At 43.0% G+C, this 21,848-nt stretch overlaps 1 protein-coding gene across 1 annotated transcript in view; it reads left to right on the forward strand.

Moving 5' to 3' along the window:
- Nucleotides 1-20,317, forward strand: part of BBS2 (Bardet-Biedl syndrome 2) — a 39,478-nt gene extending 19,161 nt beyond the window's left edge. Inside the window, exons 7-17 of the mRNA XM_084644819.1 lie at nucleotides 722-808; nucleotides 2,263-2,398; nucleotides 4,855-4,994; nucleotides 5,832-5,979; nucleotides 6,681-6,852; nucleotides 8,850-8,979; nucleotides 10,397-10,528; nucleotides 11,389-11,526; nucleotides 12,023-12,135; nucleotides 13,794-13,942; nucleotides 16,979-20,317. Coding sequence (XP_084500945.1) covers nucleotides 722-808; nucleotides 2,263-2,398; nucleotides 4,855-4,994; nucleotides 5,832-5,979; nucleotides 6,681-6,852; nucleotides 8,850-8,979; nucleotides 10,397-10,528; nucleotides 11,389-11,526; nucleotides 12,023-12,135; nucleotides 13,794-13,942; nucleotides 16,979-17,085 — 1,452 coding nt within the window. The 3' untranslated portion in view covers nucleotides 17,086-20,317. The remainder of the gene's footprint in view (nucleotides 1-721; nucleotides 809-2,262; nucleotides 2,399-4,854; nucleotides 4,995-5,831; nucleotides 5,980-6,680; nucleotides 6,853-8,849; nucleotides 8,980-10,396; nucleotides 10,529-11,388; nucleotides 11,527-12,022; nucleotides 12,136-13,793; nucleotides 13,943-16,978) is intronic.
- The last annotated feature ends 1,531 nt before the right edge of the window (nucleotides 20,318-21,848 follow it).

Below are 21,848 nucleotides of genomic sequence, written 5' to 3' on the forward strand. Positions count from 1 at the left end.
CTGAACACAGGTTGGTCTCCTATTTCTGTTTGGTCTGCTGTTGATTTGACAAAATGAAATGTGTTTTAACAAGAATACAGCAAACTCAATGACAATGGACAGGTGGAAATACCTATTAGCTCATCTAGTCCATTTTCCAGAGATCAGCACAAGATTGTTCCCTGCACAGTATGTTTCCAAGTGCTCTAGCCAGTGTAATTTTAAATGTCTGAAGTAATGGGGCTTTCCCAAGTTTCATTGAGGGACTGTTCCACAGCCTAATAGAGCATGCTGCTAGGAAGATCCTTTCCGGATACTCAGTTTAAATTTTCTTATTGCCACTGACTGGAACAGTTATGATATTAAAAATTCATGTGGAAATGATTTTCTTTGTGCTAAGGGTATTTCCCAACTGCAAACAAGATTTATAAGAACTCTGGTACTGTAACTCTTGTCTCGGAGAATCAGGCTCTTGTATTGTCCACTGTTTTTGTGGGAGGAGGTAGGCATTGATCATCTTCTTGGATGGAAACATATTGGAGCGAAAGATTACATCTTTGGAGAACACTGGCCTGTATCTCTAATGCAGCTGCTCCGATTTCAGAGGTACATGACTTATAGGTAGGGTGCCCTGACACTCTGTTAGGAGACATCTTGTTACTCCTGTATGTAATCTGTGTAGATACGAACTCCAGTACCAATAGCAATAGCTTCATGCATTTGTTCTTTGTTTTTTCCCCAGTCTAAAAACCATGCAATGAGCATACATGCATTTGACCTTAACTCTGACGGAGTATGTGAATTGATCACTGGATGGTCCAATGGGAAGGTGAGCTTAAATGGAGAGAAAATGAGTAGCTGTGAGTCAAGAGATTGCATTGGACAAAGCTGTTTAGTTGTACAAGGCTGAACAGAGAAACTATTCAAAAGACTAGACCGAGCTCTGAAGAAATATTACAGTGAGCCTGTCTCAGCTTATGAATACCCTGTCAAATACTCCATCATTTACAGGAAGAACTGTCCCCTGAATATTTTTCAAATCAATCGCCACAGTATAGAAAGTTGTTTCTATAGGAGTGGAGATTGCCTAGTGCTTTTGTTGTGCCACTTCCACTTCCACTTCCATCTCTGTATATTGAGAACACCCTAGTATCCTTCTCCAGTGTTTCCTGGATGTTCTTAAATGACAAATGAAGGAAACTTATCAGATAATAGAGAAGGTAGCGTCAGTCTTAACTGTGGAAGGATTATTGCCACTCCATAATAAATCCATCATACATTTGATAATATAATTAATATGTAAACTCATTCTGTAAAACTCAATTCCGTTCCTTTTAACACAGTTGCTTAGAATCATAGAATATCAGGGTTGGACGGGACCTCAGGAGGTCATCTAGTCCAACCCCCTGCTCAAAGCAGGACCAATCCCCAACTAAATTATCCCAGCCAGGGCTTTGTGAAGTCTGACCTTAGCATTGTTGCTTGCTAGAAATGGCTGATTTAGCTGCCGGGTCTCCCATCGACACCATTTGCCAATGTTTTCTTGTAAATCTACACTCCTTTCACAATGTTGTCTTTCATTATCTCAGGAGAATTTGATTTCATTCGTCTCAGGTTAGCAAACTAGAGCCCCAGGATTCACTGGAACCTCTGGAATGGACTGCTAGATTTGATACAACATTGTTGTGTAGGAAACCTCAGCACACTTATTTCTGCTTTGTCTAGTCTTTCATTTACAGTATCCTCACTGGTCATTGATTTGAAAGTCTCCCGCTCCTAGAAGAACATTGCTGTGTCCTGTCCCTTAGAAGAGCAAAGCTATACAGAACTGAAAAATCCCCCCAGGGAATGATCATTAAAGGTCATATTTGTGCATAAAAGTAACACATTTCATCAGACAAGGACTATGAGTAAGGCTGGAGACTGTAAATGCTGCCTTAAGGTTACTTACAGTTTGTCCAGTCATTGCTGCTTCAATAGTATGCATCACCTTGAGAGTACAGGCTTGCAATTCCCCTCTTCCTTTGTCTTCTTTTTACTTTTCTCTGGGGAAAGCCTCTCCGAGGAGCGGCTCATTTTTACGTGTGTGTCTGGACCTGTCATTTCGTTGCTAGTTCATTTTTGCTGGTGTTTTCTTTTTCTGATCAGCAGAGCTGCAAGTTCACCTGCAGTTCCATAAGTGCAGCAGGGTTCCTCAGTTCATGTCCCAGAGTGCTGCATAATTTAGACAGTGAGGTTAGCTTTCATTTCCATCCTGTGTCTTGAGCATGTTCTGTATTCCAGGTTGACGCGCGCAGTGACCGAACGGGGGAGGTCATCTTTAAGGACAACTTTGCTTCCTCAATTGCAGGAGTGGTAGAGGGGGATTACAGAATGGATGGTAATACCCAGTTAATCTGCTGTTCAGTTGATGGTGAAGGTAAGAGTATGAAAAACCCTTTGCAGCATCAGTGTATTAGTTTAAGCTAAGCAGAAATGCCAAGAGCACTACCCACAAGGCATTACTGCCAATACATTCTATTGTTACAATACCTGCTAAAAAAAAAGGAGGACTTGTGGCACCCTCGAGACTAACCAATTTATCTGAGCCTAAGCTTTCGTGAGCTACAGCTCACTTCATCGGATGCATGTAGCTCACAAAAGCTTATGCTCAAATAAATTGGTTAGTCTCGAGGGTGCCACAAGTCCTCCTTTTCTTTTTGTGAATACAGACTAACACGGCTGCTACTCTAATACCTGCTAAATGCCTTTTGAGTTCGCATGTATTTTTGCCTGCCAAATCTGTCATCATCCTTTGCAAAATCCAGGGAATAGAAGGGTCAAGCTTTCCGCAAAGTAAGATTTTGAATACTACCTCCTGGATGATAAACAATCAGATCTGTTTTCTATACGATGACCTGTGGGCCTACAAAGTTCAGTTGCTTACCAGAAGTGATCTTCCAGTAAAAGTGAAGCAGAATTGTACTCCACACATGCAGGGATACTTCAAGCCATGCTGTTCAAATTGAATGGTGAGGGGAAAAAATAAATATGTGCGGGATCTCTTCAGCTTCTTCATGACAAATAAAGAAGATCTGAAAGAGGTTTATTTTTTGAAAATATATATGTTCTTGCTTGGTTTTTTAACTAGCAATTTAGGAAATAACAACCTTGTGTTTCGTGGAAGACACGGTGGTTGACTGGAGATCTTGTAAACTTATATCGTCAGATACTAAGGAAGTGAAACTTAGTTGAGATGGGACGTATTTTTTATTCAAACTATTTAAATAAGTTTGCTCAAACTTAATATACAGATAAGCATGGGGATCAAAGGAAAGGCTCACAGGTGACTGTCTTAACCATCTGAAACCCGCTCAGCAGTAACACATGAACCTGGCACAACCTATTTCGAACACAAGTCCAAACATATTAAAGAAAGTAGCATAGCATACCACTCTTTATGCGTACTCCTGCGTGCTTTTATCATAGTTATCAGGAGAACCCCCTGCTTATGTTTGGGCCTGTAAGCCCTTTATTGCAGGGGAGTAAAGAACCAATGAATAGGGCCATATTAATAAGGCAACTCATCTTAAATAAGCCCTATATGTTAACATCAGTGGCCTTGATCCTGCTCTTTGAGACATGGGCTGCTGTTTTTTGCTGCATGTGTATATATATATACGCAGAACATGGCACTGTAGGATCCTTTATTTTCATTGGCGCCTCTTGGCACTACTGTATTACAGATACTAAATGATGATAATCCTGCAATCAGGTGCATATGCGCAGAAACTTACACCTTCACAGGGTTTCATGCAAGTCATTGAGGCTCTGCATGGGCACAAGATCCAGACATGCTGAGCCAGTTGCACGATCATGGCCATTGTTCTTCTGTCTTTCAGTGTTCCCTCTCTCCCTCCCTCCTTCATTTGAATTAAATTGTTGACCACAAAGGAAATAAGTGTGTGTGTGTGTGTTTCTCTCTCTCCATTGGGCTGGTGTGCCTTTAAACTCAGAACCACATAGAGATTTTCAGCTTCCCCATACCTTTTTCTTGGCGCTGTACAGTCAGGCCAAACATTCAGAAGGAGCGTTGGTTTTTCCTCCATAGATTTCATCTTCTCTTACAAACAGAACTAACAGAAATTACAGGGAACAGACCTGTTGTAAAATGAAAGGCCTTTGCAAGCAGTTCTGTGGTACCTAGCTTTCGACTTGAACTCTCCTGCCTCAGTATCCCCACCCAGATTCTTGGGTGCAGGGACTCTCCTTGGATCCTACCCAGCTGGACCCAACCCTCTGTTCATCCTGACCATTATGAAACAAATCTTAGGCCTGAAGCTAAGTCTCCCTGAACAAAAAATAAGAGATAGGTTAGGAGGGTTGGCTAGCTAAAATAGATGGAAATGGTGAGTCACATTCATACCAAGACAATAAGAAGAACACTTGGCCCCTGTAAAATTCCCAGACAAAAGCTTGGTCAGGATGTAATGTAATGTAAGACTCACCTAAACTAAACTAACTATAAAATAAACTAAAAGAGTTCAAAAAGAGAGATCTACATTGTTCTGTCACTCATTCTGATCAGTGAGGGTCAGCTTTAGGGAGGCAGGAGACACTTTCATGGAAGTCTCCAAATGCACTAGAAGTCATCAGCGTTCCTTTAAATGTCCAGCCATGTTGTCATGGTAAGTATAGTGGGTCATGTCCTCAGGTGGTGTAAATCAGCATAACTCCATTTACTTCAGTGGAGCTACACCCATTTATGCCATCTGAGGGGCTGACCTGATATTATTTCTACAGTCAATCTGTTAGTGATTCATGCCACAGAAGCAGAAGTCTAGCGATTGCTGCTAAAGACATGCTTGAAATGCTCTGGGCTTTGCTTTTGTGCAGTACGTGGCTACCTGCCAGGAAGCCAGGAGATGAAAGGAAACTTGATGGATACCAGTGTGGAACAGGATCTGATTCGGGAGCTTAGTCAAAAGAAACAAAATCTGCTGCTGGAATTACGAAACTATGAGGAAAACTCAAAGGTACTTCTCAAAACAAGATGCAGGGCCCGATTCTGGTCTCTCCCCCAGACCCACAGGCTGATAGAAGAACGAGAGTGCAGTGACAATGTAAAATAGAGACATCTTATGCAAGAGGCCTGCTCCTTGTGTGTATTCAGCGCCAGCTCTTCTTACTTTAATACCTAACGCTTTCCCTACTTTTTCAGTCTACTGAATGCATTGGCTCTACAGAGCTAATGGAGCGGGGGCTGGATTCTATTCTGGCTCGTGTACTTGAATGATTAACTTAAGTTCTGACTGCAGAACCTTCATTTTTGGTGATGCATGGGTGAGAAGAGGGCACGGAGGTGATTGGGTGGGAATCTGACAAATGGCTGTGGTTGGGAACATGGGCAGAGTTCAGGGGATCAGGGCAACCATGACAAATGGGGGCTACGTAGCAAAGGACAGAGCTATGTTGAGCTTTGAGAACAGGCAGAAGGAAGAGTAGATCCATGCTGTAGGTGTAATGGTTAAGGCCTGGATTCAGCAATGCACTTAAGTATGTGCTGATGAAGTATGTGCTGATGTCCCATGGGACTTAAGGATGTGCTTAAAGTTCAGGGTTGTCCCAAGCAACCCCTCTCATGCTTTTCTAAAGAGAAGCGCAGTTGTCCACGAGGCATTGTATCAGTCAGAGTCAGCCAAGAGAGTTTGAGGAAAAGCCTAATCAAAACATTCTTCACAGATGTTTAAAATATATGAAGGCTGCTGTAATAGATCCCTTCCCATGGTGGAGGGCTCTTGGATGTATCTTCAGAACTGCTTTAATGAAAACCTTGCTCTTGTGGTGCTGAGCTGGAAGTGTGTGTTTTGCAGCAGGCTGAACTGAGCGCTCAGGTGAACGAAGCTGATGGGCAGAGGGGAGTGATTCCAGCTAACACCCAGCTGCAGACAGCCCTCTCAGTGAACCTGGGCTCTGACAGTCAGGCTGCCCACGTCGAGTTGTGTATTTCCACATCTAATGGTGAGAACTAATTTGCAGCTGATGATGGTGGTTTCCTGTAATCTCACATGCAAATGTTTTGGTGCATTTAGCCAGTGGTTTGCCTGTCCCCTAGTTGGTCTGTCATCCTCCATTTCTTCTGTCTGTATGCCTTCCTTTCACAGAGTTTTGAATCAACCAATGTTCCATCAATCTGAATAGGTTCTTCTGTGACCCCATGGTATACAAAAGTCTTGTTAGCTCCTTACTGCTTGTTCCTTCTTCCATGCAATTGATACGTGAAGTGAAGTAAATTGGTCTTGCTGATCCCTGTTGCCTTCCTCATGCCACTGGTAGGAGTGGCTAGAGAACCATGCAGTGTGTGCCAACCTGAGACTGAGCATGCAGCTGCCGGATCTGGGTCTTGGCATGGAGGCTAAATGTCTGTAATCCAATATCTTCTCCCAGAAAACCCTCCCCTACTTAATTTTGAAAGTGATGCAGAGTTACTTATTTCATAGAAGGTTAGGGTTGGAAGGGACCTCGGGAGGTCATCTAGTCCAACCCCCTGCTTGAAGCAGGACCATTCCCCAATTTTTGCCCCAGATCCCTAAGTGGCCCCCTCAAGGATTGAACTCACAACCCTGGGTTTAGGAGGCCAATGCTCAAACCACTGAGCTATCCCTCCCCCCTCGCCAGTGGAGAACTATTAATTAATAAACCACTTTCTCCCCTTTCCTAAGACACAATTATCCGAGCCGTGCTGATCTTTGCTGAAGGGATATTTGAAGGCGAGAGCCATGTGGTTCATCCCAGTCTCCAGAACCTCTCTGGTCGCATTCAGGTTCCCCTTACTCCTCCCAAAGATGTCCCAGTGGATTTACATATCAAAGCCTTTGTGGGTTACAGAAGCAGGTAAGGTTTGCGGGATAGTAGAGTGTCAAGCCCCATTTCTGACGAGAGCAGCGTTTGATGTGAAACGTAGCAGTGATGTAGCTTTCTGTGCCCTTGTGTTGTAGAAGGTCTGTGACAAGTAGAGTTGGGAATTTCTTCCTAGTTCCTGTGCATCCTGACTCCTATTTAAAAGAACATTGACATGCTTTGAGATGCTCGATTTCCAGAGGTGCGAAACACCTGCAGCTCCCATTGGCTTGGAGCTGCGATTGCTCAGCAGGTTTGAAAACGGAGGCCCTACATGCTGAAATCATTCAGGGCCTGATCTTGTTTCCTTGAGAGTCAATGGGAGGTTCACCATTGACAGCTGTGGGACCAGGCTTGGGTGGAATATGGGAAATATTAGCAAATTAGGGAAATGTGGTCTAGATGAAATTATTATAAAGTGGGTTCACAACTGTTTCAAAGACCGTTCTCCAGCGTAATTATCAATGGTTCACTGTGAAACTTGGAGGGCGTATCTAGTGGGGCCCCGCAGGGGTAAGTCTTAGCTCTGATACTATTCAATATTTTTATGAATGACCTGGATAATGGCAGAGTATGCTTATAAAATTTGCTGATGACACCAGGCTGGGAGGGGTTGCAAGCACTTTTGGAGGACAGGCTTAGAATTCAAAACAACCTTGACAAATTGGAGAATTGTTTTAAATCAACAAGATGAAATTCAATAATAAAGACAAGTGCAAACTGCTTCACTTAGGAAGGAAAAATCAAATGCACATCTACAGAATTAGGAGTAACTGGCTGGGTGGTAGAACTGCTGAAAAGGATCTGGGGACTACAGTGGATCACAAAATGAATATGAGTCAATGTGATGCAGTTGCGAAAAATGTTAATATCATTCTGGGTTGTGTTAACAGGAGTGTCATATGTAAGGTACAGGATGTAACTGTCCCACTTTACTTGGCGCTGGGTACTGTGTTCAATTCTGGGTGCCCACACTTTAGGAAAGATGTGGATAAATTGGCAAGAGTCCAGAGGAGAGCAGTGAAAATGATGAAAGATTTAGAGAACCTGACCTATGAGGAAAAGTTAAAAAAAAAAGCCCGGGGCATGTTTAGACCTGAGAAAAGAAGACTAAAGAGGGATCTGATAACAGCATCGGGGGATAATGTTAAGGGATGTTATAAAGAGGATGGTGATCTAGGATGGTGAAGTTAGGAGAAGAAGCAGTGGGCTTAATTTGCATCAAGGGTTAGATATTAGGAAAAACCATCTAATTCTAAGGGTAGTTAAATGCTGAGATAGGCTTCCAAGGGAGGTTGTGGAATCCTCGTCATTGGAGGTTTTTAAGAGCAGGTTGGACAAACACCTGTCAGGGATGGTCTAGTTTTACTTGGTCCTGCCTTAGCAGAGGGGGCTGGACTTGACCTATCAAGGTCCCTTCCTCCCCTAACTTCTGTGATTGCATATGGGCTGTACTCTGTCAGATGCTGACTGTCCTCAACTCCCTTTGACTTCAGCACAAGTCCTCGATCCATGTTTGAGGGCAGAATTTGTACAAATCACCATATAAATAAAATGCATCTGAAGTAACATTTGAGAATCATTTTCTCTTTTCATTTGCCTGCCAAGACCATGGTTCAGGGTTCTGTTTCCCCTGCTCCAGCTAGTGGTATCTCTACCAAAAGTGTAAGGCATGGCTGGACCAGAGCTTCCTTTACTGTTTCAGGGGCCATCAGTCCACTGCAGGAGCAATGCAGAGAACTGAATGTAGGGGTTCCATTCATCTTTAATGTTACTTTTAATAAGTCTTAATTGTAGTTGTTAATAAAAAGTCTCCAGTTTTATATCTTCTGTGTATAGTCCTAATGAGTGTTCTGCTCATTGCTGGGATTGTGGTGACAGTCTGTGATGTAAAAGTGAATCATCCTGAATTTGTTAATGGAAGGGTGCAATAGACAAATCACTGGTCTGTTGGTAAATTTCTCTCTCTTTTTCCTTTGGATTCCTTCCAGCACACAGTTCCATGTCTTTGAACTGACAAGACAGCTACCCCGATTTTCAATGTATGCTTTGAGCAGCCCTGACTCGGCCCCTGAACCTCTAAGCTTTGTTAACTTTACAATCAGTGAGAGGGTGCAAAGGGTGAGTTTATGCTCTGCATCTTATTTTCTGGTTCTGAACACCATTGCTGCTTTTGTATCAGGTGGAGAGTTTGCAATTAACTTGGGAATCCCTAGAGCAAAGGGAAATACTGTAATCTACTCCACTACTGTCAATAAGAGTCTGTGTTTAACAGCTTACCGCTTGAGTTCATGCTTCTTTTTTTAAAAATGCTGGGATAGCAGAAACATTCCTAGAGTTTCTATGCATCTGCAGGAAATAGCTGCTTAAGACCAGAAGTTCTAGTAGTTACTCATCCCTTCATTATACTTTATCTAGTAGAACTTGCCCAGCTTACACTCATGGAAGGGCCCCGGCGTGAACGACTGAATTTTGTAAATTAGCAAACGGGGAAAAGTGCAATTAAGTATCTAGGTAATTCATCTTCATGAGTTTAATTCAGCTCAAATTCATAATGGATCAGTAAATGTTCTATAGCGTATCTCGGAAATATGGTGGGATGGCAACTCGCTATAGCCTGAACTGAGAATTGGCCAGTTCTTGGGAGTGGCTTAGTGAGGCTCTCTGGCGCATACGTAACTTTCATTGCATAGAAATTCCTGGGACAAAAATACTTCTAACTTGCGTGGTTGATGGCAGATTGATCAGATGTAATACTCTTCTCTAAGGAAAACTTTTTGGTCTTGCCCCTCTGAGCTCCATCTATCTTAGGTACTTGTATGTGTTCCGTTATGTGAGTGTCTCACGATCTGTAATGTACTTATTCTCACATCACTCCTGTGAAGCAGGGCAGTGCTTTTATCCCCATTGTACAGATGGGGACCTGAAACACAGAGAGGCCAAGTGGCTTGCCTAAGGTCACACAGGGAGTATGTGACAGAGCAGGGATTTGAACCCTGGCCTTCCAGGTCTTAGCTACTGTCTTAGCCATTGAACAGTCCTTCCTCTGTCAATTTCTTCTTATGTATTATTTGTATTAGTGTAGCGCCTAGGAACCTGGTCATGGACCCAATGTGCTGGGTGCTGTGCAGACACAGAACAAAAAGATGGTCCCTGCCCCGAAGGGCTTACGTGACTTTCTTACTTACTTGATTCTCTTATTCATAATATTATACAAAATCATGGTTTGAACAGCCCACTTATAACATAGAAAATTGTCCCCATTCCACTAGGTGGGAGAGAGCAAAATTAATCATGAGTCATCCTGATCTGTCCAGTGGGGCTGCTGTGATCCTAATAAACTTCCATTTGAGTTCCGTTTTCTAATAGAGACACTTTATTTCACGACCCAGAGTAGGACTGTGCATATGATCACAAGAGGCACTGAGCTGGGTGCTTTGCAGCTCTTGTCTAGTGTATCCCATAATGTCCACTAGAGCAAATATATTCCAGACAGTTTCTCCGTGGGAAGGGTAATGTTATGAATTTATTTTTCTAGGTTGTCATGTGGTTGAACCAGAGCTTTCTGTTACCAGAGGATGCAGAGTTCCAAAGCGCACCTTTTCAAGTCTGTTTCACTTCCCTGCGTGATGCAGGACAGCTGTGCATAAAAATTCAACCCAGTGGGGAGGTAATTTTTACTCTTACCCCACTATATTTAGGTCTAATCTTATTAAAGAGCAGAGGAACTGAGAGGAAATGCCTACATGGGAAAGTGAACAGGGAGCCAAGGTACAAAGCGGAGGAGGGACCAAGCCATTAATATTTCCTGGTCACTCGCTTTTCGCTATTTCTGTCCAGTTAAGAGTTTTTATATTTAGTGCAGGAGACCGGACTAGATGACCTCTTGAGGTCCCTTCCAGTCCTGTGATTCTCTGATCCTCTGATTATCATAGCATCAAAGTGTCTCATGGTTTTATGTGACTGCAGAGGCAGATGAAATGCTAGTGTTTTAAGCAGGGTATTGTCCACAATGGCATATTTAATTCTCCTTCAATGGTAGTTTGTGCCCACTTTCCTATCTGGGAGTAAAATTTCAAGCTCAGCCAGTGATATGGACAATACAGCATGGCGGTCTTTCAAATTTTTGAAGCAACATATTCTTATATGGTGAAATTCAAGCCGGTGCAGAGAGGCAGCACAGAGCCTCTCCACCACTTAAGCCCTATTTTGAGGGCTTAGATGGGATGTAACTAGTGCATGATCCTTGTGCTGGCCCTCTGCATAGTGATGCATTTCTCCCTTAGGTCCTGATTCAGAGTGCCCTGAAGTCAGTGGAAAGATTCCCATATACTTCAGATCTAGCCCACAGTGCTTAATTCTAGCAAAATGTAGTATCCGATTAATAGGCTTTCCAATGGAAATCTTGCAGTATTAACTGTTTTGAGCATTACGTTGAATATGCTGCAAAAGGGGTCCTATTTAATGGCTGTGGAGGGAGAATTTTGAAGCGAGGGGAAATCTGAAACTTATGGTTTTCATACCTGTTAGATTTCTATCAGCACGGACGATATAGATCTAGCCGGTGACATTATCCAGTCAATGGCCTCCTTCTTGGCAATTGAAGACTTGCAGGTGGAAGCAGATTTCCCTGTGTACTTTGAGGAGTTGCTGAAAGTGCTAGTTAAGGTGAGTAGGCACCAAGCGTGTCTAAATGGTGGTTGATTTGGTGATGGATGGTGGCTTCAGGATTTGATGACTTTTTCTCTCTTTCTATGTCTAAACTTTCTGTGGCTTTCTGCCATTTAAACCTGCAACCATGGCTTACTGTGCTCTGAATTAAGGAGAGGGTGACAGCCCCTCTCTTCCAAAATTTCTTGTTATCCAAAACAGGGTCAGGTCCCCTCCTGGCTGTTGATGATTAAGACAATTCCCTCATTCTGTAAACTCTGGTCAGGAGATTCAAAGTCCATTGAAGCTGATGGTTTGGATCAGGCCCTGAGTGAATCAGGGAGGTCAATAGGCCCTGAAAGTCTCATCTAGCCTTCCTCTTCCTGGGCAAGGATCCAGGCGGGGGGATAGGAAGCTGTTCCCTATTAAATTGGTGCAGTCTCTACCTTTCAAAGCTAGACTCTCAGATTTGCTTGGACTTCACAAAGTGCTTGGGTGTCTTTACTCTTGATAGGTGGATGAATATCATACAGTCCATCAGAAACTCACTGCTGACATGGCGGACCACTCCAACCTTATCCGTAGTATGTTGGTTCGAGCAGAAGATTCACGCCTCATGGGAGACATGTGAGCCGCCAGTGCATTTCAGGAGGGGGAGGGATAGCTCAGTGGTTTGAGCATTGGCCTGCTAAACCCAGGGTTATGAGTTCAATCTTTGAGGGGGCCATTTAGAAATCTGGGGCAAAAATTGGGAATTGGTCCTGCTTTGAGCAGGGGGTTGGACTAGATGATCTCCTGAGGTCCCTTTCAACCCTGATATTCTACAATTCTGTATAATTCTCTGGCTCTGGTGGCCAGTCATAGCTTTTTGGTAGAGAAGAACACCTTTAGATAGAAACAGCTGCATGGATCTAGGCTGCATTAAATCTAGGTGCGCATTATTTACACATGATCATTGTGTTCCTGATCTGTTCTTTAGGCTGAGAACTAGCAGGCCGATGACTCAGGCAGACTCAGCACGGGGCGGGCAATGTGAATCAGCTGTGAGGTAGTGTTGTCAAGCTCTCAGCTAGGCCAGAGGGAGTTCCTTGTGTGAAGAGGAAGGGAGCAATAGCTGGGCAGGGCAGGACTCATCCTCTTTGGGCTGGGGTGGGGAAGGACTCTGAGCAGGAGGCTGAGGAAGAGTTTGTTCCCTGTGTTTTCAGGGCATTAATCTTTTGCTCTGAACAGCTCTGTCCTCCTGAAGCTAAGGGCTAATGTCCATATCACAGCTGTCTATTGCAAGAAGTCGAGGGATCTAATGCAACTAATGATCAGCAAGACTAATTCTTCTGGGGAAACTAACTCCTTTTCCCAGAGCTTCCAATCACTAAGAACATAGATGTGAATGGCCATACTGGGTCAGACCAAAGGTCCCATCTAGCCCAGTATCCTGTCTTCCAACAGTGGCCAGTGCTAGGTGCCCCAGAGGGAATGAACAGAACAGGTCATCATCAAGTGGTCCATGCCCTGTCGCTCATTCCCAGCTTCTGGCAAACCAGAGGCTAGGGACACCGTCCCTGCCCATCCTGGCTAATAGCCATTGATGGACCTATCCTCCATGAATTTATCTAGTTCTTTTTCGAACCCTATTATAGTCTTGGCCTTCACAACATCCTCTGGCAAGGAGTTCCACAAGTTGACTGTGCGTTGTGTGAAAAAATACTTCCTTTTGTTTGTTTTAAATCTGCTGCCTCTTAATTTCATTTGGTGGCCCATAGTTCTTGTGTTATGAGGAGTAAATAACATTTCCTTATTTACTTCCTCCACACCAGTCATGATTTTATAGACCTCTATCATATCCCCCCTTTGTCGTCTCTTTTCCAAGCTGAAAAGTCCCAGTTTTATTAATCTCTCCTCACACAGCAGCCATTCCATACCCCTAATCATTTTTGTTGCCCTTTTCTGAACCTTTTCCAAGTCCAGTATATCCAGTATCGAGGAGCAAAATGCTATTGGGGGAGGCATGTAAAAAAGAGTGAGAGAATGGAGTAAATATATTGTTACTTTGTTTTTCTGGTGTAAGTAATGAGGAATAACACATATGACTAGCTGTGTAGTTATATTGGATACCCATCTATCTCTTATGCGTTCAGCCTTCTAGCTTCAGACAACTTGAGAACAGCTGGTAGTGACAGTAACCATCGTAACGAAACATTGTTGCTTTTTTACATTAACAAAACATGAATTGTCGCCTGGTTTCCTTGTCCCTTGATCTCCCTTGTCTCTATTGTTCATTTTCACAGGAGAAATATGAAGAAACGGTACATGGAACTCTATGATCTTAACAGAGATTTACTTAATGAGTATAAAATTCGCTGCACCAACCACACTGAGCTGTTAAACAATCTCAAATCTGTAAATCAAGCTATCCAGAGAGCGGGGCAGTTGCGTGGTAAGTCCAGGGCAGGGTTCTACTTTGGGGATTCCATTTTTGGCTCACCAAGCCAGGGAAGAGAATGGCACATCAAAGAGCAAATGCAGGATTGTTAGAGCTTGTCTTGAAGGCCAGATAAATTTTGCTGTACGGTCCAGGACTTAGTAGTGGGAATCTTGCTTCAATTTTCAGCTACAGAGGAATATGAAATCTCTCCGTATTTGTTTAAACTGTAGTGTTACTCTCACTTCTAAAAGACAAATACAAATCATCTCTACAAGGTATAAGATACATACCCTAATCTCAAGGGTCCCAGGAAATGCTGTTCAAATGTAAAAAGAAAAGGAGTACTTGTGGCACCTTAGAGACTAACCAATTTATTTGAGCATAAGCTTTCGTGAGCTACAGCTCACTTCATTGGATGCATACTGTGGAAAGTGTAGAAGATCTTTTTATACACACAAAGCATGAAAAAATACCTCCCCCCACCCCACTCTCCTGCTGGTAATAGCTTATCTAAAGTGATCACTCTCCTTACAATGTGTATGATAATCAAGTTGGGCCATTTCCAGCACAAATCCAGGTTTTCTCTTGGACACTACAGTGCTAATAAACTATGGTCACAGAAACACCACCCTATACCAGAAACCTACTGTCCGCTATTCCTACCTACATGCCTCCAGCTTTCACCCTGACCACACCACACGATCCATCGTCTATAGCCAAGCTCTGCGATACAACCGCATTTGCTCCAACCCCTCAGACAGAGACAAACACCTACAAGATCTCTATCAAGCATTCTTACAACTACAATACCCACTTGCGGAAGTGAAGAAACAGATTGATAGAGCCAGAAGAGTTCCCAGAAGTCACCTACTACAGGACAGGCCTAACAAAGAAAATAACAGAACGCCACTAGCCGTCACCTTCAGCCCCCAACTAAAACCCCTCCAACGCATTATTAAGGACCTACAACCTATCCTGAAGGATGACCCAACGCTCTCACAAATCTTGGGAGACAGGCCAGTCCTTGCCTACAGACAGCCCCCCAACCTGAAGCAAATACTCACCAACAACCACATACCATACAACAGAACCACTAACCCAGGAACTTATCCTTGCAACAAAGCCCGTTGCCAACTGTGCCCACATATCTATTCAGGGGACACCATCACAGGGCCTAATAACATCAGCCACACTATCAGAGGCTTGTTCACCTGCACATCTACCAGTGTGATATATGCCATCATGTGCCAGCAATGCCTCTCTGCCATGTACATTGGTCAAACTGGACAGTCTCTACGTAAAAGAATAAATGGACACAAATCAGATGTCAAGAATTATTCATAAACCAGTCAGAGAACACTTCAATCTCTCTGGTCACGCGATTACAGACATGAAAGTTGCGATATTACAACAAAAAAACTTCAAATGCAGACTCCAGCGAGAAACTGTTGAATTGGAATTCATTTGCAAATTGGATACAATTAACTTAGACTTGAATAGAGACTGGGAGTGGCTGGGTCATTATGCAAGGTAACCTATTTCCCCTTGTTTTTTCCTCCCCCCCCCCCCCCAGACATTCTTGTTAAACCCTGGATTTGTGCTGGAAATGGCCCACCTTGATTATCATACACATTGTAAGGAGAGTGGTCACTTTAGATAAGCTATTACCAGCAGGAGAGTGGGGTGGAGGGAGGTATTTTTTCATGCTTTGTTTGTATAAAAAGATCTTCTACACTTTCCACAGTATGCATCCGATGAAGTGAGCTGTAGCTCACGAAAGCTTATGCTCAAATAAATTGGTTAGTCTCTAAGGTGCCACAAGTACTCCTTTTCTTTTTGCGAATACAGACTAACACGGCTGTTACTCTGAAACCTGTTCAAATGTAGGTAGACTTTGGCCCAGATCCTGCTAGTTCCATAGCATGGGCAGAGCACTGTGTGGCATTGGGGTCAGCCTGTGCAGAGCAGCTTGCAAATTAGGACCTCTCTTTCTGTTGCCCATGAACGTTTCAATGTATGAAACTTGAAACTTCAAAGTATGGCTACGTACAGGAAACCTATGGGAGCTAAAGCATAAATACAGTCTGAAAGTCAGTCCAAATTCTCTTTCTAAACCCTACCGTAAGTTTTTTTTAAGTTTTGTCCCACTTGGTAAGTCATCAGCCCTATCACTACTGACATGCATGAACTCAAATTCGATAGGAAAGGTTCTGAAAACACGGAGGTAGGTGGGAAATTGCTGGGCTGAGGACAGAAATTCAATGTCAAACCTAATTTGTTTTTTTCTAGTTACTTGGCTGGAAGAAGCACCAAGTGCAGTCCCTTGGTATTTCCATCACACTAATTACTTGCTAATGAATTGATTGAGAGTTGCTGGGCACCCTAGATTCTTAGGAAAGTCAGGGAGTTATGGGTGCTCAGCGTGACTTTGGGGCAACAATTCAAAGCAGTTATCAGCATTTTGAATAGTGTAAGACTTACTGCTTTTATTAAAACAATTTTTACAGTGTAACATTAAAAGTTACATTTGAATTCTTCACTTCTGGCCCAGAAGGTTAAAGGAGGACACTATCAGGTTAAATCAGACTATTGTAAAGTTTACCTGCGTTACTAGCAACACCGTAGATTATTAAAACTGACCTTTAAATATATTTTAGCTTTTGCTGTTGGGTGGTTTCTTTATGCTTTTCTCTTTGCACGTGCCCAAGCACAGTGTTCCAGTTCTTGCTTTGCAAATAGGGAGATACTTATTTAAGCTATTTGGGGAAGGGACTATTTTACTGCATATTTGTATGGTGCCTGCCATGGTGGGGACCCTAGGCACTTTTGTAATACAAATAATAGCCCCCCTTTTGACATGGAATTAAGAAAAAGGGAAAATAGTCCTACTGTTTGGTTTTATTTAAAAAAAACCCAAACAACGATTAATTTTTTTTACAAAATCTAAATTCTGAGAGACCAGCTCTGACCTGTAAATATCTATTTAATGTTTCATTCGGTTACTTAAATACATACTAGTGCTGATTCTGTGTTTTTGTTTCTTTCCAGTTGGGAAACCCAAGACACAGGTGATCACTGCGTGCCGGGATGCCATTAGAAACAACAACCTAAATATGCTCTTCAGGATAATGCGAGTGGGGACTGCATCCTCGTAAAAGGGGAATAGCGACTGCATGGAGATGATACTTCCTTACAACAGGTGATCTTAGACAAATGAACAGATGTCATAGGAGCAGATGTCCTGTAGTATTTTCTTTCCGACTGTTCCCCAAGTAAGCCATTGGGAGACAAAGGTAGGGAACTTGATGTGTAGCAATGTATAAGGGACTAATACTGAGAAGCAGTTAAATCAGCCTGCAGCTCCACCATAGAATGAAGCAAATGGAAAGATAGTTTGCTGTTTTTTAAAGTAAGCCATCAGTTGGGATATGCTACTTTGGAGGCTAAAGGATAGGAAAATCTATGAAGAAAGGCTCAAAGTTTTAAAGTGCAGATGTGGTATTTATGTAAGTCACTCAAGACACTTGTATAGTCCTGGAATAGTTATTTTTCTTACTGTAACTTATTTATGGAATTTATTATATTTTGCAGTTATGGTATCAGCTTTTCCATTAAAACACAGAACTGTCAGGCTTTTGCCATATGTGTGTTCCGTTGAAGAGATGTGGTTATTTTTGTTATTTATTTTATGTTAATGAAACACATTTCAGGTTTTGCTCCATAATTGTCAGGCATTTTGATCACAGACTATACCAAGCAAGAGGTATGTCTATTAATACAAAAAACCTTGAGTTCAGAGTGGGTCTAAACCAAAACCTTGGCTCCTAAGGCTCCCTAACTTTGGGGTATTTGAGAACCATACTGATTTGTGCAGCTTGCTCCTACCCCTAGTTATCAGCTGCTGACCTGTGCAGCACAGAGCTGCTCTATGTCAGTGAATCCCTGATTTCAGCCGCTACTTTCAGAACAGGTTTCACTGGGAAGGCCAGGTGGGAGAGGTGAGGTGACATGGGAGTCACTGCAGGCAGAAGTCCCAACTACAGCACCCCCTACTGGCTTTATAAAAAATAAGCAAATTAACCAGTTCCTAGGTTTCCATGAAGCTAGGAACTGGTCAGTTTTCTAAAGTGAACACTTGAGCCTCACTTTGCTTGGTGGAAATTCCACCTTCAGCTATTCATTCTCTGCAACTGCTGGATAAGAGAGCACATGCTAAGGAGGGGGAGGCAGTGAGAAAGAGTGGCATGTATTTTATGAAGGAGCAAACTGATCCTTGGTAGCAGTACATGCAGGAATAAAAAGGGGGCAGGAAGAAGTATCTAGGTACAAGAGGTAGGGAGAAAAATCTCTTGGACTCTGGCACAAAGAACTGTCAGAAGAAACAGTATTTTGGGCCAGTTAGTTAAAAGTGGGTTTAAATAATGCAGTAGGATGGTGGACTGGAGTGTAAATTTTTATGCCAAAGCTGATTTCTCCTATGAGCTAAAACAGTTCTTAACTGATGTGCCTGACCTGAATTGCATCCTCAGTATGTTTCCTCATTCTGCTTCAGCAAGCCCCTTCCATATGTAACTATCAATACCTGCATACAACAGGGCAGGGAGAGAGGTGCCCCTCATCTCTGTGGGGTAAGATGCGCACATGGAAGGGGCTTCTTGGATAGCTCCTCTGTAGCTAACAGGCTGCTTATGTAAGCTGTGAAATAGAGACAGTGATGCATCATCCACCCTGGAGAGGTTAGGGAGCTCATAGCTGGCTTAAAAGGAAATTAATTCTTGAAATCTGTTTTAATCCTGAGAACAGCCTCTGTCATTGATTCATCCCCCTCAGTATGAATTGTGCTGCCAAACACACATCTGCCATTTCAAATTGGCTGCAATAGCTTATCGAATCCTTGTAAGAACCAGATTGTTAGTCGAACTCTGCTTCTGATTAAAAGGGTCTAGTGAGCCACCAGTTCCATGCTGGGTTGGTGAATTTTAAAACTTTATTATGGAGCAATCTCTAGGGATCTCTGCCAGCCACTGTATTTGTAGGGAAAGATTCCCATAGCTCCAATCTCTCTTCTTTGTTCTACTTGCCAATTCGTCATGCTTGATTGGTTTCATTGTGAGTGCAGTTTGTTTTACAGCTATACAGTGGCTTTGATCAGAAGGCAGACCATGTTGTTATAGCCGGACATGCTGATTATCAAAGCTACGTACCATGCACTTTCATGCCATCCTGTCTCGATTTTTGTGTCTGTGGGCAAGCTGTATTCCTGTAGCATTCAGTTCCTCAGTACTAATAATCTAGATCTGTAACTGGGCCAACTCCCCACCTGTATTTGATCTGAAGACAGGAGATTTGATACTTGCTGTAAGAACGTATTTTGAACTCATCTGGCATTACAACTCTTGTCCTAAAGGATGAGCCAAGCTATGCATCACCGAAATAAAGCAACTCAGCTGGCACACAGAAATAGGCAACAGGTCAAGGTAAGAAGAGCAGAGTTCAGTGGAACCTGCAGTGACCCCCCAGGAATTCATGCTAGATTGACACACTGGTCCCTACATGCACGTGTGTGTAAACCTATTAAACCATACTGTGGCTTTGTAACTGCACAAGGGACTAGCGCTTCTCCACACCCCAACCTACATGCATTCCACCCCCATATGAGATGACAACTCTTGGGAAAAACCTGGCAAGCTTGTCCTTAGAGCACAAATGTTTTCCCCACACACCCTCAGCTCCTACAGAAACCAGTTGAGAAATTGCACTAGAACCAGTGCCCTCTTAACAGGAACATTTATGCACAAGTGATTTTCAGTGTCTTCATTTAAGCTTCAGCGTGGGGGAAGCAATTAGAACTGACACTTGACAAAAGGCCGTTCAGTTCTAGTCCTGACTTCTCCAAGTCTGAGGATTGCTGTGTTATCTTATTCCTCGTTTCAATCAGGAAGAGATGTAAAATCAGACACCCACTACGATGTGCGTATGAATGAGGATTGGTCTTTTTAAGTCTCCTTCAGTTTAGGCTATAGCTACCTTGCTGTCTTGCTCCATAATGAAGTGGTCCTTTTGTTTTCAGCTACTTGACAAAACTGCTTCCATCTAATACAAAGGAAATTGCTGCATTGCCAATGCCTGAATTACCCAGAAGCCTGGTTGCATGTTTCTAGTGTCAAATGCTGGACTCTGTCTCTTGTGCAGCAGAGGAATCTGGTGAGCAGCCTGAATGTCCTCTTAGACTAATTAATCTGAGCCATTTAAATGTTGCATAATGTTGGATTGCCTGGTATGTATCCCTTCACTGAAACTTACGGCATGTCCCCTTTGTTCATGTAACTGCTATTCACTTGCACCGTTTGTTCTTCCTCTGTGTCACTCTTTTTACTCCCTTCTGGGGCATGGGTATGTTTCACATTGATGGTATCTTTCTTCTGAGGATCAGTGCATTTTAAAAGCAGGGCCAATCTGAACTACCTTGCCCGAATTTCAGTATCAGAAAAGAGAGCCTGGAGAGAGGGATATTTGCTGGATAGGCTTTGTCAAGATTAAACAAAAACGTTTTTTTAATTTAAACATTAGCTAATGTGATTTAAAACACCACTTGGCATTTACTGCCTCCTGAATTTCAAGTAATCCTGGGGCTTGTTCTTTCCAACACACAGCTTTCCACCCCAAGGCCCAGCGTACAGGGAGTAAGAGGAGCTGTTGATTTTTAGCTCCCTCAGTGCCAGTTGTGAGTTCAGGTTCAGCTTCTAGCCTGTCCTGGGGGAGGCTATTCCAGACTGATGGAGCTCAGCCTTAGGAGGAGGTAGTTCTTATACATAATCATCAGCTTTTCCAGAAACTCAACCTTCTACTTCTATTTCAAATGCCTGGCTGCAGTCTAAACATTTCCTTGTACTCTTGGTGCTTGCAGCCCTCACATCCTTGTAGGCTATTAGGTGCTTCTCTTTTGTATTTTAAGCCACCTGATCAACTTTCCTTTTCTGCATGGAAAATTCCACTGCACAGTAGCTTAGGCTTTGGCATCTCAAAGGCCGAGAACGGAATCTATTTCTCCAGGATAACTGTAGGCCAGGAAGTGATATCCCCAACCCTGAAGAAATGCAGCTTGGCTTTGCATTTAACCTAAACTACCCATTCAAGATTTGGAAAGTGTCCTGAGCTCCAGTAGGATTTGTTTTTAGTTTTATACTCATCACAACTGGCTTAAAACAGCACCATGGTTTAAATGTTTAAACTAGGTGAGAAAGCCTTTTGGATTATTTTTTTTTCCTAAAAGATCTGCTGTAAGAATGATTTTGGGGGAAGTTCTCTTGCCTGTGTTATACAGGGGGCCAGACTAGATGATCACAATGGTCCTTTCTGGCCTTGGAATCTGTGAAACCAGTCTCTACCTTGCACAGAGAAACTAGATCATGAAAACAAGTTAGTTAATTACACGTAGCTCTGGCTAAAGCTAGATCATGTGCAGAGAGCAAACTTCTCGCTGTGCTCCAGCGCATCACCATTTCTAAGTCCAATAATAGGCCTGGGTTACATACACAGAGGAAGCCACAGATCTGCACAGAAATTGGAGGGTAGCAGGCTCCCTCCCCATGCTGCTTCATCCCATGCCAAGTTGGTATGCGAAGGCATGGTCATGCATGTTTCTCTCCCACCCCAACTCAAGCCCAGGGGCTATATTCCATGGCTTAGATGGATTTGCAAAGGCACTATTCACAGCAAAAGCACACATGTGTGTAAGTCAGTTACTACTGAAGGTGCAAAACACCTTCTAGGCAATGCAAAATAAGCTCAGCCCTGGTGTGTGCAAAGTAGTAGCGAGTCAACGATACAGAACTCAGCCAGACTGTTTCTTCCGGAGAGCCAGCACATGTTGTGTGACAGCACCAGTTAGCGGGCCGATAACGCCTCACCGCTTCAG

The sequence above is a fragment of the Lepidochelys olivacea genome (assembly GCF_965140295.1).
Source record: "Lepidochelys olivacea isolate rLepOli2 genome assembly, chromosome: 12".
Classification (NCBI taxonomy): domain Eukaryota; kingdom Metazoa; phylum Chordata; order Testudines; family Cheloniidae; genus Lepidochelys; species Lepidochelys olivacea.